At 43.2% G+C, this 16,383-nt stretch overlaps 1 protein-coding gene across 7 annotated transcripts in view; it reads left to right on the plus strand.

Annotated features, from left to right (window-relative positions):
- CCDC77 (coiled-coil domain containing 77) overlaps positions 1-12,783 on the plus strand; it is a 30,760-nt gene extending 17,977 nt beyond the window's left edge. For all 7 annotated transcript variants that reach the window (XM_021092489.1, XM_021092488.1, XM_021092491.1 and 4 more), the window contains 6 exons: positions 2,897-2,988; positions 3,868-4,016; positions 8,855-9,071; positions 10,474-10,599; positions 10,690-10,842; positions 11,629-12,783. In XM_021092489.1, the coding sequence (XP_020948148.1) occupies positions 2,897-2,988; positions 3,868-4,016; positions 8,855-9,071; positions 10,474-10,599; positions 10,690-10,842; positions 11,629-11,775 (884 nt within the window). In that variant the 3' untranslated portion in view covers positions 11,776-12,783. The remainder of the gene's footprint in view (positions 1-2,896; positions 2,989-3,867; positions 4,017-8,854; positions 9,072-10,473; positions 10,600-10,689; positions 10,843-11,628) is intronic.

Below are 16,383 nucleotides of genomic sequence, written 5' to 3' on the forward strand. Positions count from 1 at the left end.
CTACAGTTCCGATTCGACCCCTAGCCTGGGAACTTCCATATGCCGCGGGAGCGGCCCAAGAAATAGCAAAAAGACAAAAAAAAAGTATAAGTGCTTAGATCTGATCCCTGGCCTGGGAATTTCATATGCTGCCGGGAGGCAAAAAAAAAAAAAAAAAAAAGAAATTGTGTGTGTGTGTGTATATATATATATATGTAAAATTAGATATATATATAATTAGATATATATATAATTAACATGCTTACAGTGATAAGTTATGAAAACAGATTTGGACAGCTTCTGGAATCACAGACTATTGATTAGCTTCTCTAAGCCTCAGTCTCCTTATCCTTCTCTCTCTTTTTTAATTATTCTTATAATTATTTTGCTTTTTAGGGCCGCACCCGTGGCACATGGAAGATCCCAAGCTAGGGTTCGAATTGGAGCTACAGCTGCTGGCCTACCCCACAACCACAGCAACGGGGGTTCCGAGCATCGTCTGCAACCTACACCACAGCTCACAGTGATGCTGGATCCTTAACCCACTGAGCAAGACCAGGGATCGAATCTTCGTCCTCATGGATGCTAGTCAGATTCATTTCCGCTGAGCCAAGAAGGGAACTCCTGGGTTTTTTGTTTGTTTGTACCTGTGGAATACAGAATTTCCTGGGCCAGCGATCCAACCTGAACAACAGCTATTGCAACACTGACTCCTTAACTGCCAGGCCACTGGAGAACTCCTCTTGTTTCTTTTTCTGTGGTTGATTTCTAGTTTCATGCCATTGTATCATCAAAAAAAGATGCTTGAGGAGTTCCCCTTGTGGCTCAGCGGGTTAAGCACCTGGTGTTATCTCTGTGAGGATGTGGGTTTGATCCCTGGCCTCGCTCAGTGGGTTAAGATCCAGTGTTGCCGTGAGCTATGGTGTAGGTGGCAGTTGGGGCTCGGGTCTGGTGTTGCCATGGCTGTGGCATAGACCACAGCTGCAGCTTCAATTTGAGCCCTGGCCTGGGAACTTCCATATGCCACAGAAGTGACCATTTGGGAAAAAAAATAAAAGGAGTTCCCATTGTGGCCTAGTGGTAACGAATCCATGGGGACATGGGTTCAATGCCTGGTCTTACTCAGTGGGTTAAGGATCTGGTGTTGGTGTGGGCTATGGTGTAGGTTGCAGACTCATCTCAGATCCCATGTTGCTGTGGCTGTGGCCATGACTCCTAGCCTGGGAACTTCCATATGCTGGGGGTGTGGCCCCCGCTCCCCCCTCCGCACCTCCCCCCCGCCAAAAAAAAGAAAAAAGGAATGTGTACTCAAAAATAATGTGTATTCTGGAGTTCCTGTCATGGCTCAGCGTTGCTGTGAGCTGTGGCGTAGACCGGCAGCTACACCTCCGATTTGACCCCTAGCCTGGACACCTCCATATGCTGCAGGCATAGCCCTAAAAAAGACCAAAAAAAAAAAAAAAGTGTGCGTATTCTGCTTTTTTTGGATGTAGTGTCCTGAAAATATCAATTAAGTCTAACTGTTCTCTTGTATCATTTAGGATCTCTGTTGCCTTATTGATTTTTCTGTCTCAAAAATCTGTCTATTGAAGTGAGTAAGGTGTTAAAGTCTTTTACTATTATTGTCTTCCCATCAGTTTATCCCTTTATGTCTATTGGAATGTGTTTTATGTATTTGGGTGCTCTCATACTGCGTGCATATATGTTGATGAGTGTAACATCCTCTCTTTGTGTTGATCCTTTTATCATTATATAGTGTACTTTAAAAAAGATCCACTCTTGGAATTCCCACTGTGGAATTTCCACTGCAGCAGGTTAAGGATCTGGTGTAGCCATAGCTTCAATATAGGTCTCAGATGCAGCTTGAATTCTATCCCTGGCAGGGTGCAGCCAAAAAAAAGTCTACTCTCTTAGCATGAGCTTCTTGAATCCTCCAAAGAAATTATATTTAGTGAAATTTTTTTTTTTTTTTTTGTCTTTTTGCTATTTCTTGGGCCACTCCTGCGGCATATGGAGGTTCCCGGGCTAGGGGTCAAATCGGAGCTGTAGCTGCCAGCCTACGCCAGAGCCACAGCAATGTGGGATCTGAGCCGCATCTGCGACCTATACCACAGCTTACGGCAATGCCGGAACCTTGACCCACTGAGCAAGGCGAGGGATCGAACCCGCAACCTCATGGTTCCTAGTCGGATTCGTTAACCACTGCGCCACGACGGGAACTCCTGTTTAGTGAAATTTAATGTTGCTTATTTTTAAAGTAATCTTGTCTTTTGAAAATTGGATCATGCATCATAACCAAAATGTTTAGATTTAGTTTTTTTATTCCTTACCTGTTTTAACTAAATAAGTTTTTTTGTTTTTTTTTTTTGTTTGTTTTTTGTTTTTTGCCTTTTTTAGGGCCACACCCACAGCATATAGAAGTTCCCAGGCTAGGAGTCAAATCCGAGGTGTAGCTGTCAGCCTACACCACAGCCACAGCAACATCAGATCCCAGCCACATCTGCGACCTACACCACAGCTCACAGCAACACTGACTCCTTAACCCACCAAGCGAGGCCAGGGATCAAACCTGCAACTTCATGGTTCCTAGTGGGATTCGTTTCTGCTGAGCCACGATGGGAACTCTCTAAATAAGATTTTATAAGGAAAATAGACACAACTCCAAAGGAAAATTTAATAGTTATTCTCAGAAAGATGAATGTTATTATCCGGATGACATCCTAGCATAGTTCCCTTAAGAGATTCCTATTTAAACAGTTAAATGCTGTAATTTCTGTACGTTTTTTTTCCTTCTTCTTTCCTTTCTTTCTCTTACAGGTAAAGCGGACTGACTCCTCTGTAAAGGTGATGGCTGATGCTTGAATAGCAGAAAGAAAAACTGAGTCAGGCCTCCACTGACTTTTGTTTTCCATTTTAGATTCTAAAGGAAGCAGGAGAAAACCAGCAATGAAGGAGAAGGAGGAGAGAGCCGAGCAGCAACAGAGAGACGTGCAGACCCTCATCCTCCAGGTGAAACCCCTTTTCATGAGCATCTGCTCGGAGCCTCTTTGCACACATGTTACATCCGGGCGTCATGGCATTGGAAAGTTGAGGGTGTTCCTGATTTCCAGAAACGTCTGTTTTACCCATTATTCTGTATTCCACTCTTCTGCAAGTGCTAGTCTGCTTATATGCTGAGCTGTCACAGTCAGAAGTCCCTCTGCAGGTGGCCCAAGGAACACACACAGCTATAGTTGTCTGTCCCAATACACTGACCTTTGGGGATATGTCCATTGTTTGGTGCATGTGTCCTGAAGTCATCCTCTTACCGCCTGGTCATTGTATGTCTCCTGTAGCCATGGTTTTTCATCTAGATGCACTCAGGTTCCTGTTTTTTCAGGGGGGTCTATTGATTTAAGTGACAGTTTCTACCTTTAGCTAGTATCTCCACCTGGGGTCACAACAGCCAGACTCAGAGGAGGAAATAACATGATGCTCATTTTGCTCTATTTTGTAAATTAAAAAAATGAAGAAGAGAGTCTTTCTCTGTCTCTGTAACTAGAGAATCTTAAAAAGGAGACAGTCCTAAGAGTCCAGAAAGGGAGATAGTGAGAAGATGAGAATCCCGGGTAGGGGAGATCGGCTTTACTGGCTTCCTTTGTATGATGTCGGGTGCTTTGCTTAGTGCCGATGTAGTCTGCTCTTGTGCAGCCTGACCCCCACTTACAAGGCAGTAAAGAGGAGTCCAGTTGAGATTTTTCTTCAGTTTGTTTTGTTGCTGTGCTTTTGTTTCTTTGTTTATGTGGGTTTTGTTTCCTAAATGTTTCTAGAGAAAGGCTCCCTTGTAGTGGTAAGAAGTAAGTGGGAGCCAGGCAGGAGTGGATACCTCAGCCATTTCGTCCCTTCTAGGTGGAAGCGCTCCAGGCCCAGTTGGAAGAGCAGACCCGGCTCTCTCGAGAGCAGGTGTCAGGACTCATGGAGGAGAGGCGGATCCACATGGACGAAGTTCAGGTTCATCACCAGCGATATAGGGACAGAATCACAGAGCTCACCAAAAGGTAAGTGTCAAAGAAAGCCACACTTCATGGATTTAAAATGTTCTCAAAGTGGCTTAAAAATTTAAACGTCTGCAGTCCTAGGAGTTCCTGCTATGGTGCAACAGGGTTGGCGGTATCTTCAGAGCCCTAGGATGCAAGTTTGATTCCTGGCTCAGCACAGCAGATTAAAGATGCAGCATTGTCGAAGCTGTGGCTTAGGTCGTAACTATGGCTTGGATCTGATTCCTGGCCCAGGAGCTCCATACGCTGTGGGGGGGCCGAAAATGGGGGAAGGGGAGTCAGCAGCAGCCCAGGACCCTGGAGCTGAAGGAAGGGTCTTGTTGTCCCAGCCTCTCCCCAGGCTCCCTGGATGTGCTGTTGCTTTTCCTGAAGGGCTGGGGTATTTCACACATTGCTTTTCACCCATTTGAGTGTTTTAGCTTGATCTTTGTGTCAAGAAATGTCCTTTTCTCCACTGATACGTTATCTTGACTCAGTATCACAGGGCTTGTCTTTTGTTTAACTTTACATACCTGCACAAAACTATACTTACTGTTTTTTCCCCAGACCTGTCTGCCTGTCTTCCTCTTTCTGCAGTCTGTGTCTCCCCTCATCTGCCCTGTCTGAGGCCATCAGTGACTCCTAATTTCTGTGGCAAATGTTTCTTCACAGTCCCCATTGTCATTAATGTCCTTCTGTGTCTCTGGCACCTCTCATCGCCCCTCCTTCAAGACATTTGTCTCCCTTGGTTTCTGCAGCACTTACGTTTCTTGGTTCTCCCACGTGTCTAACCCTCCTCAGCCTTTTGCCCGTTTCCAGTGGCATCTGTTTGAACACCTCAAATTGACTGCAACTGAAGCTAAACTTTTCTTTCCCAATAAGCACCCCTCCCCTATCTCAAACCTGCTGCCTCCTTTTTCCCCCATTTAGTTTAATGCCATCATGTGCCTCTGGTTTCCCAAGCTAAGAACCTCAGGATGGTCTTCAACTCCCTGCTCTCTGTTCCCAGTTTCCCAGCCCTGAGGGGCGTGAGCCTGGGAAGCTTCTCCAGTCCGCTCTCTGCCTTCTTGTTCTTTCCACATTGGTTCAGGCTGTGTTCTTGTTTGAAGTAACTCATCTGCGGCTCCTGTCATGCTTCAGCCTTGGTGCCTCCTCTGTCGCTGTGGTTCACCTTGTTCTTCAGCCAGACTAACGACACCCTTGTTCTCAGAACACTCTTGACCTAGCAGACACCTGGCTGTGCTGCATCGCCCCTCCTCTGCAGACCTCCCCAGGCAGAGTTAAACTTCTCCCCATCTCCCGTGACGATCAGGTGACTCTCTGCTGGTGTGAATACCTCGCTGGAATTATGTCTGTAGCCTCCATCCTGGCCTGTGTGAGCAATAGGCACATAGTAAATCATTCTTGAATACTTGGTGATCTTTATCTTACCTTCTCTTTTATACATTAAACCGCCTGCATCTTCTTTTTTTTTTTTTTTTTTTTAGGCCCGCACTCACAGCATATGGAAGTTCCCAAGTTAGGGGTCAAATCGAGCTACAGCTGCTGGCCACAGCCACAGCCACACCAGATCTGAGCCGAATCTGCAACCTACACCACAGCTCACGGCAACGCCAAATCCTTAACCCACCAAGTGAGACCAGGGATCAAACCCACGTCCTCATGGATACTAGTTGGGTTTATTACTGCTGAGCCGCAATAGGAACTCCAAACAACCTACACCTTAAAATACTTTTTCACTTTACATTCTTTATCCTGTTGGGTTTTTATAATTGTCTTTTCAAAAATTTTAAGTCTCTTCCTCTTTTTTTTGGCCTTACCCACAGTATATGGAAGTTCCCAGGCAGGGATGAAATCCAAGCTGCAGCTGTGACCTACACTATAGCTGCAACAGCACTGGGTCCTTAACACATTGTACTGGGCTGGGGATTGAACCCTTGCCGTCATAGAGATAACACCAAATCTTAACCTGCTGCACCACAGTGGGAACTTGAAGGGAATGCATTTTTAAGTTGTCACAGTTCCAGTTTTGTATCTGTCTTCTAGGTTATTAATAGGCACCCTAGTTTAGCATCACCTGCATATCTGAGCACATGATCAGCACCTTCCATTAGATCATCATCCTGAGGGCATTGAATGGCATGAAATCCAAAGCCATTAATGGCTGCCCTTTAGGTGTCACTTTCAAACCATTTATACATGAATAAGATCATGCTTTCTCAGTGTGTAATCGAGACCATAATATAAGATAGAGTAAAATAACTCATTGAGAGCAAGAGCAGTCCTTGTGGTAATTGAATCAGTCTCTCCCTCTTTATACACACATGTATCTGAATAAATATATATAAATATATGTACTCATCCGGTGACAGTTACTCTTCTGGCATTGTGTTATCATTTCCTCCTTATCTGGTTACCCTCTTACTTATGGAAAGAATAAGTGGATCTGACAATATTCGTTCAGTGGAAAACTACAGTGAAGTATTTAATACCCCTTGCAAGCAGTTTGATCATTTGATACTATATTTTTCTAGATGTTGATTTGAAACTAGATTGTTCCTAAATCTCAGTGGTTAGCAAGAATCTGTTTAGAGGCCGTATATGTACAGTAGTTCGTTCTGTCTTTGATGATCTAGTGGTAAGGGAGCAAAAATAAATGATAAATAAAGCTAAGCCATTGTTGAATTATAGCACGAGGGTGTAGATTTAAAGTGATAGGAACTTTCAGAGAATGGCGCGTCTAAATGGGCTGAAGTTATTTTGGGGATTTCATAGAGGAAGTTGGTCCTGAAAAAAAGTACAGGATTTGATGTTGGGAAGCTTCCATGTGGATTATAGCACAGATGGAAATAAAGCTGCTTTGACATTTTAGGATTTGTGCTAATCCTCAGGCAGAATACCATGATTTAGGAGTTCCCATTGTGACTCATCAGTAACAAACCTGACTAGTATCCATGAGGATGCAGGTTCGATCCCTGACCTCACTCAGTGGGTTAAGGATCCAGCATTGCCATGAGCTGTTGTGTAGGTCACAGACGCAGCTTGGATGTGGTATTGTGGCTGTGGTGTAGGCCGGTGGCTGCAGCTCCGATTCAGCCCCTAGCCTGGGAACTTCCATATGCTGCACGTGCAGGCAAAAAGAAAAGAAAAAACAATAGCACACCATTATTCTTTTTACAGCCACACCTGTGGCATATGGAAGTTCCCAGACTAGAGGTCAAATCAGAGCTGCAGCACAGCTGCTGTGCCACAGCCACAGCAACACAGGATCTGAGCCAAATCTGTGACCTACACCACAGATTGCAGCAATGCCAGATCCTTAACCCACTGAGCAAGGCCAGGAATTGAACCCTCATCCTCACAGAGACAATGTTGGGTCCTTAACCCACTGATCACAACAGTAACTCCTGTTCTTTGTTGTGAAATCTAGTGTCTGGAAAAAGTCCGTTCTGAGATGGGCTGTGTGTAAATATTTCTGTAGTCCTTCTAACTATATAGCCTGAAATTAATGCTCACAAAAATACCTGTAAAAACCAGTCTATGAACCAGAGTAGATACCTTCTACATTGTCCAATGAAATAAGTAAAATTTTTTTTATTTCTTTATATATATATTTTTTCTACTGTGCAGTGTGGTGACCCAGTTACACGTACATGTATACATTCTTTTTTCTCATATTACGTGTTCCATCATAAGTGACTGGACAGAGTTGCCAGTGCTACACAGCAGGATCCCATTGCTAATCCATCGCACAGGCAACATTCTGCATCTATTTACCCCAAGCTGCCAGTCCCTCCCACTCCCTCCTCTTCCCCCTTGGCAACCACAAGTCTCTCTCCAAGTCCATGATTTTCTTTGCTGTGGAAAGGTTCCTTTGTGCCATATATTAGATTCCAGATATAAGTGATAACATATGGTATTTGTCTTTCTCTTTCTGACTGACTTCACTCAGGATGAGAGTCTCTAGTTCCATCTATGTTGCTGCAGATGGCATTATTTTGTTCTTTTTTATGGCCAAGTAGTATTCTATTGTGTATATATACTACATCTTCCTGATCCAATCATCTATCAATGGACATTTGGGTTGATTCCATGTCTTGGCTATTGTGACTAGTGCTGCAATGAACATGTGGGTGCATGTATCTTTTTTAAAGAAAGTTTTGTCCAGATATATGCCCAAGAGTGGAATTGCTGGGTCATATGGTGGTTCTATGTATAGTTTTCTAAGATATCTCCATACTGTTCTCCATAGTAGTTTTACCAGCTTACATTCCCACCAACAGTGCAAGAGGGTTCCCTTTTCTCCACAAACCCCTCTAGCATTTGTTATTTGTGGACTTACTAATGATGGCCATTCTGACTGGTGTGAGGTGGTATCTCATGGTAGTTTTGATTTGCATTTATCTAATAATCAGTGATGTTGAGCATTGTTTCAAGTGCTTGTTGACCATCTGTATATCTTCCTTGGAGAAATGTCTATTCCGGTCCTTTGCCCATCATTCAACTGGGTTGTTGGTTTTTTGCCTTTGAGTTGTGTAAGTTGTTTGTATATTTTAGAGATTAGGCCCTTGTCAGTTGCATCATTTGAAAGTATTTTCTCTCATTTTGTAGGTTGTCTTTTTGTTTTCTTTTTGGTTTCCTTTGCTGTGCAAAAGCTTGTCAGTTTGATCAGGTCCCATTGGTTTATTTTTGCTATTTGAAATAAGTAAAATTGCCGATGATGAGATTGTGTTTTTCAAACTGCTAATGACCTGTTACGGAATGTGTGTATTGCACCTATATCTTTGCCTTGTTTGGAATAGCTGTGCCACAGCTGCTGTGGGAACATCTTGAGTCCACATCTGTACTCTCTTTCCTAGTCTCCACCACACCCAGGAACTTCTGTATGAGAGCACCAAAGACTTCCTGCAACTCAAATTTGAAAACCAAAATAAAGAGACATCCTGGATGCTTGAAAAGGATCATTTGATGTCCAAGATCAAGCAGTACAGGGTGCAGTGTAAGAAGAGAGAAGATAAACTTGGGAAAGTTTGGCCAATTCATGAGAATCACCACAACCAAAATGAATATATCAAGGTAGTTTCCTTTGTCTTATAGAAAACGGTATTTTTTGGAATTGTTGAAAGAATTCAAGGAATTTCAAGGAACTTAATTACTGTCATGTAAGATCCATGCGGTCCAGGAAGCTGTTGTAGCAGCAACCTCAAGAAATAGGTTTCAGGAGTTCTCATTGTGGTGTAACAGATATGAACCCGACTAGGAACCGTGAGGTCTCAGGTTCAATCCCTGGCTTTACCCAGTGGATTAAGGATCTGGCGTTGCTGACAGCTGTGGTATAGGTCACAGATGTGGCTCGGATCTGGCTTGGCTGTGGTGTAGGCAGGCAGCTGTAGGTCTGATTAGACCCCTAGCCTGGGAACCTCCATGGGCTGCTAGTGCGGCCCTAAAAAGCAAAAAAAAAAAGGTTTCAAAGATTGACTCATCATTATAATATTTGGGGATTTAGAAAATTATTGATTGATTCAACAGATATTCATTGCACTCCTCCTGTGGGCTAGTCTCTGGGGCTACAGCAGTAAATAAGTTAGATAAGGTCTGCTTTCATGGCATTTATGTTTTAATAGGTGAGAAAGAACAGAAACTAACACATGACCAAGAAAGTGATGGCTTCTGGATCTGGTCGTGGTAGGGAGGAATGAGCACGGAGATCGGAGGGTGGGTGGCACTCCCACAGGACCTTCACGTTCCTGCTGAGAAGATGTAGCTCTAAACACTGCCAGGTCTTTGAAGGACTGTCCGTAAGGAAGTAACATCTGATTTGGTCTTTTTCAAGATCATTCCAGCTGCTCAATAGGACCTGTGTATTATAAGTTGTTGTTTCTTTTTAAATAACTTCAGAAATGTGTCCCAAAACTTACACTGTAATGTCTTAATTGATGCAATTGTTTCTTTTTTTTCGGGGGGGGGGTTTTAGGGCTGCACCAGATGCATATGGAGGTTCCCAGGCTAGGGGTGCAAATCGGAGCTATAGCTGCCAGCCTATGCCACAGGCACAGCCACAGCCCTGCCAGATCCGAGCTGTGTCTGTGACCTACACCACAGCTCATGGCAAAGCCTGATCCTTAACCCACTGAGCGAGGCCAGGAATCGAACCTGCATCCTCATGGTTCCTAGTCAGATTTGTTTCTGCTGCGCCACAATGGGAACTCCTTACTTGGTACAATTCTGAACTCCATTATCTGACTCTTCCCAGAGCCAAAAAGATTTTGTTTTCTACTATGTACACTTTAGAATAAAGCTAAATGAATCCTCCAGAAATAGGTTTTCAGATGTTCTCCAGAGTTCGTTGCTGTCTTGTTTCTCAACTCACTTTGTACTTCTAGAAATCCTTTCTTTCCTTTTTTTTCTTCACCTGAGTGCTATTTGAGTTACCTAAATTATAAAACAGAATATTAATTTTTTTCCTTTTGACCTACAGTCCCTAAAGGATAAGATAGTTCAGGAGAAAAGGCTGTCTAACATGTACCAAGAGCAGTGCATTTCCCTAGAAGAAGAACTTGCCCGGATCCGTGAGGAAGAAGGAGTGAGGAGAGAGATCTTTAAGGTGTGAAATGCTCTGCCACCGTGGGATGGGCGGTGCAGACGGCTCTGGCCACTCCCTCACCTCCACACATGCCTCCCCGACTATGTTTAGGATCGCACCAACAAGATGGGGAAGCGCCTACAGGTGATGACAAAGCGCTATGAGGCCTTGGAGAATCGGCGCGCCTTAGAAGTAGAGGGCTTTAAGACGGATATTAAGGTTCTCCGGCAGAAACTGCGAGACTTGGAGCAGATGCTGTATAAGGTAACTGATCCTGATTTACTAGGAGGGAGAGGAGGTGCCCGTGAGGAAACCAGGACCCCTCAGAAGAAAGCTGGGCTGCATCACATCCTCCCAGTCTCACTAAAAGTCAGTTTAAACGGAACATGCCAGTGGGAAGACAAAATAGGCTGAAATAATGGAATGATGACACCATTATACTTCCCATCTAAGCCAGACTCGACAGAAAACTTCATCCCTCCCAACTCAAGAAGTAGGTTAAGAGAACCGTGGCTCTTTACAAGTGGGGGAAGTGAATAGTTGAGTTAACAAGTTCAGACATGGCCTTACTACATGGAATTTCCAAGCTGCCTCCAGTGCCTCTTAAAGAGATTTGACTGCACAACATTGCAAATCATACATTAATTTAAAAAGAGAGAGATTTAACCAGTCACTCGCATATCCTAAGTGATCAGTGTGCTCCGAACACGTTCATTATAGAAGAGATGCTTTCTTTCTTTCTTTGGCAAGTGTACTGATAATGTTTATGTTGGTGTCTTCTTTTTACTCATTGTTAATTGTTGACTGACCTCTGTCTTAAAGGCTCCTTTACTGTTGTTTGGGAAAGCAAGAAGTCTCTTGCCTTTTCTGCCTTAACTCTGCTCTACATTTTTCCTCTTTTAGTTAGTCACTGAGCAGACCAAGGATTGAATCCATCCCATGTACTAAAAGTCTCATAAAAAGGAGCCATCATAGCATGGTCTTTATAACTGGCTTCTCTCCTCTGCAATCTGCCATAATCATTTCTTTGTCTTTTTTCCAAATCTCTAGGCAACACTTAATGCCCGGGCAAACCAGGATCTTGCCATTCTGTATGAGGTTCGTGACAGCAATAGACGAGCACACAAGATACAAGGAGAACTGAAGAACCTTAAGTCCAAAGTGTTTGGTCTGGAGAACGAACTGAGACTCTGCTAATGTTTACTTTTTAGGAATGATACTCATCCGAAATAGATCTGCTTCCTAAAATCTGAGGGAAGGTCAACTTCTCCTGGAAACTGTAGGACCAGAGTTATCTTGAGTAATGGTATCCATTATTACAAATATAGGCTGAAGAATCAGCTTTTTTTGCATTCTAAGCTTTGGTCTGGATTATAACCTGAGTTACTTAGAGATTCTCCCATATTATTTCTCTCATTTACAGGGGTTGGGGTCGGGGGTGTTGTTTGTTTTTTGGCTGTGCCCTTGGCATACAGAAGTTCCCAGGCTGGGGATCGAACCTACATCACAGCAGTGACAAAGCTGGATCCTTAGCTTCCTGAGCTACCAAGGAACTCCTGTTTGTTTGGGGGAGTTTTTTGGCCATACCTTCAGCATGTAGAAATTCCTGGGTCAAGGATCAAACTAGCACAACAGCAGTGACAATGTCAGATCCTTAACCACTAGGCTACCAGGGAACTCCTGTTTGTTTTTTTAAGAAGACAATGACAGTGAAAACGTAGGGAGAAAATATTATTGCTGTGCGCTTGGCTGAGTATTAGTGAGGGAGACGCTTTCCCCAGGAGATAAAGACATCCACTGAGGTCTCCTTTCTCCTGGGCAGAGAGCAAAGGTGGCAAATGACCGCCTGTCAAAGGTGAATAGGCCACAGTTCTCTCAGCCCTGAGCTGTAGGGCCTGAATTCCTTCCTGGACACCCAGTCAGGTGAAGTTTCACCAGAGGGCACCAGAGACCCTGGTCTTCAGCAAAAATGTTCAACTAGGAAAATAAAGGTGCCACTTTTTTTTTTTTAATAAAGGTGCCTCTTTGGTAGGAGTGAATGAAACATAAATGATCCTTGTATGAAAAATTCAGTATTTTACCACTACTGCTTTTTAAAAAATGATACATATTTTTTAAATTAACTATTTTTGAATAAAATATATAGTTGAAAATATTCTATTTGAATTTTCTACGATTTCTTAATAAAACCACATTTATATTTTGTTGATGACTCAGTTTATTTATCTGCTCCATGGTTTCTGCAGTGCTGTACACCTATTAAAGTTTTCCTAGGCGTTCCTTCATGGCTCAGCAGTTTAAGGATCCAGTGGTGTCACTGCAGTGTCTTGGGCCACTGCTGTGGCACGGATTCAATCCCTGGCCAGGAATTTCCATACCCCACCCCCAAAAAAAGTTTTAAAAAGTTTTTCTAAATTCATCCATTGATGGAACGTGATGGAGGATGATGTGAGTAAAAGAATGTATATATGTATGTGTGACTGGGTCACCTTGCTGTACAGTAGAGTGTAAACTACACTGTAAACCAGCTATAATGGAAAGAATAAATTCATCACTTGAAATCATCTCGTGTTGGAGGTAGCAGAGATAGTATGTGATGATGGCACTGAAACCATATCCATTTGTTCTGTCTTTCTCCTTTTTAGGCAAATAGCTGTGTACTTGAAGAAAGTAATTATGAAGGTACCTGGACAGCCTCTGGGAATTCACTTATCTTGGCTTAGTATAGAATCACTCTAATTTACCCACAACGAAGGCAAGAACTCAGGTTTTCATATTTGTGTTAAGGGAAGTGGTGATTGAACTTGAACTGTCAGTAGGAGATCAAAGCTTTTTTGGTTTTTTATGCCTATGATAACAGATCAGGTATCTTTCACTAATACTAAGACAGAAATTCCTGGAGGAACCCATCCTGGGCCTTAGAGGGATGTATGTCAGTGGGTGGCTCTTCCTTTTGTCCTAACACTTAAGGCATTGGCTATCCATGACTGTTGCTATTTTGATGCATGCAAAACAAAAAAAGGCTTATTAAATCACAGAATTTCAGAATAAGAAAGAATCTTAGAGATAATACAATTCAACTAATTTTTATTTTATTTGTCTTTTTAGAGCTGTACTCGAGGCATATGGAGGTTCCCAGGCTAGGGGTTGAATCAGAGCTGTAGCCACCAGCCTACACCACAGTCACAGCAACGCCAGATCCGAGCTGCGTCTGTGAACTACACCACAGCTTGCAGCAATGCTGGATCCTTAACCCACTGAGCGAGGCCAGGGATCGAACCTGCGATCTCAAGGATGCTAGTCAGATTTGTTTCTGCTGAGCCACAAGGGCAACTCCCAGCTTTTTTTATTTTATATGTGACTGAGGTCTACCATCACTGACTTTAGCAATCAGTTGATAGTGTTTCTAATACCCTGGCCTCAATTCCAATGACATTCATCTTCATGTTAAGCACACCCTAGTACAGCCGCTCTCTAAATGTCTTCATCAGTTAAAACTACTCTGTCTCCAAGAAGCAGTATAGAGTATCACAGAGCATGGGTGTGGGAGAGTCACAGATAAAGATTCAGTCACACTGCTCACTAAAACCCAGGCTCGGTCTCCTGATCTATAAAATAAAGATTGATCTCCCTTCTTTAGCAGGGTGATTGTGGGGATTAAGAAAGAGAAAATGTTGGCATTCCCTAGTAGGTTAAAGATGTGCTGTTGTCACTGCAGTGGCTCAGGTCACTGCTGTGGTGCAGGTTCAATCCTTGGCTTCCACATGCCTCAGGTGTGACCAAAAAAATAATTTAAAAAAATAAATAAATAAAAGAAAGAGGAGTGGTAGTACCCAGAATTTGAAAAGAACTTACAACTCAACAAGGTAAGGGCCACACAAAAAGTGGCCAAGGAATCTAGGCATTTCTGCAAAGAAAATATGCAGAAGGCCAGTAAGCACATGAAGAGATGCTGAACATTAGAAGTGGAAATTGACAATGAGACACCACTTCACACCCACTAGGATGGCTGTAATAGACAAGATAGTAAGAGCCTGTAAGGGTGTGGAAATGCTGGAGGCCTCACACATTGCAGGTGGGAATGTAAAACGGTGCCACCACTTAGGAAGATGGCCTCACAGTTACTCGTAAGTTAAACAGAAGAGTTACTGTGAGCGAGCACTTCCACTCCTCACATACATATGCTCAAGATATATGAAAATAGGGAATTCCCGTTGTAGCTCAGTAGTTAACGAACCCAACTAGCATCCATGGGAATGCGGGTTCTGATCGTTGGCCTCGCTCAGTGGGTTAAGGACCCAGTGTTGCCATGAGCTGTGGTGTAGGTTGCAGATGCGGCTCGGATCCTGACTTGCTGTGGCTCGGTGTAGGCTGGTGGCTACAGCTCCGATTGGACCCCTAGCCTGGGAACCTCCAAGTGCCATGGGTGAGGACCTAAAACAGACCCCCCCCCAAAAAAAAGATATATGAACATACACATCCACAAAAAAACTTGTACAAAGATGTTCAAAGCATCATTATTCATAGTAGCTAAAAAGTAAAAACAACCCAAATGTCCAGCAACTGGTGAGTAGGTAAACAAGATGTTCATCTGGACAATGGACTATCATTCAGCCATAGAAAGGACTGAGATCCTGATCCGTGCTGTGCAGCGTGGATGACCCTGGAAAATGTGATGCTCCATGACAGAGGCCACACACACAAAAGGCCACATGTTGTTTGGTCCATATCCATGAAACATCTGTCACAACAGGCAAATCTACAGAAAGAGAAAGTAGAGAAGTTCCCAGTGTGGCTCAGTGGTAATGAACCTGACTAGTATCCACAAGGACGAGGGCTCAATCCCTGGCCTCGCTCAGTGGGTTAAGGATCCAGCATTGCCATGAGCTGTGGTGTAGGTCGATGATGTGGCTTGGATCCCAGGTTGCTGGGACTGTGGCGTAGGCCAGCAGCTGCAGCTTTGATTCAACATGGGAATTTCCGTATTATGCAACTGTGGCCCTAAAAAGACAAAAAAAGGTGGAGGGAGTAGATAAGTGGTTGTCAGTTGGGAAGAGGGAGCAATGAGGAGTGACTGCTAATGGGTACAAGGTTTCTTTTGGGGTGGTAGTTCATAAATGGTATATTAAAAGCCACTGAATTCTATACTTTAAAACGGTGAATTTTATGTTAGGTGGATTAATCAGTTCTCTTTAAGCCCATGAAATGGCTTAGTTATGTGCATTCAGTGGGCATTCAATTATAATGAATTATTTTCTATATTTTGGCTTTGCTTGGTTTCCTATCAATTTCCCATGATTGTTCGATTCTAAGATGTATTTAATACCATTCATTCCTTCATTCAGCATTTTATTTTTAGGTGCTTGGTACATCCTAGAATTGTGCTGGATCTTAAGTTTATTAAGAACCACAAAAACAGTGTTTGTGCTCCAAAGATGGGCAAGAAAATGAGCATTGTGGGTGCAGAGGACCGAAAGCAGAGAATATGACTTAAAGGAGGTAAGGCTTGAGCTGAATCTCAGAGGCGAATTCAAAGTTGGACAACTGGGCCTTTCAGGTGGAGAGAAACAACACGTGGGAAGGCAGGGAGAGTAGAACGTTTGGGGATGTGCAATGCAGGAGAGAGTCATAGAACGTGGGGCATAAGAAATGGTCTGAAATTTCACTTAGTACAATAATGTAAATCTGTTAAATATTTCAGAACCTTTTACCATAGTAGAAAACATTTGGCTTTGCTTAAAAATGGAAAAAAAAAAAAAGCAATAACCAAAATCAGAAGTACAGTGATATCAATTCATGCATGAA

The sequence above is a fragment of the Sus scrofa genome, chromosome 5, assembly GCF_000003025.6.
Source record: "Sus scrofa isolate TJ Tabasco breed Duroc chromosome 5, Sscrofa11.1, whole genome shotgun sequence".
In the NCBI taxonomy this organism is placed as follows: Eukaryota; Metazoa; Chordata; class Mammalia; order Artiodactyla; family Suidae; genus Sus; species Sus scrofa.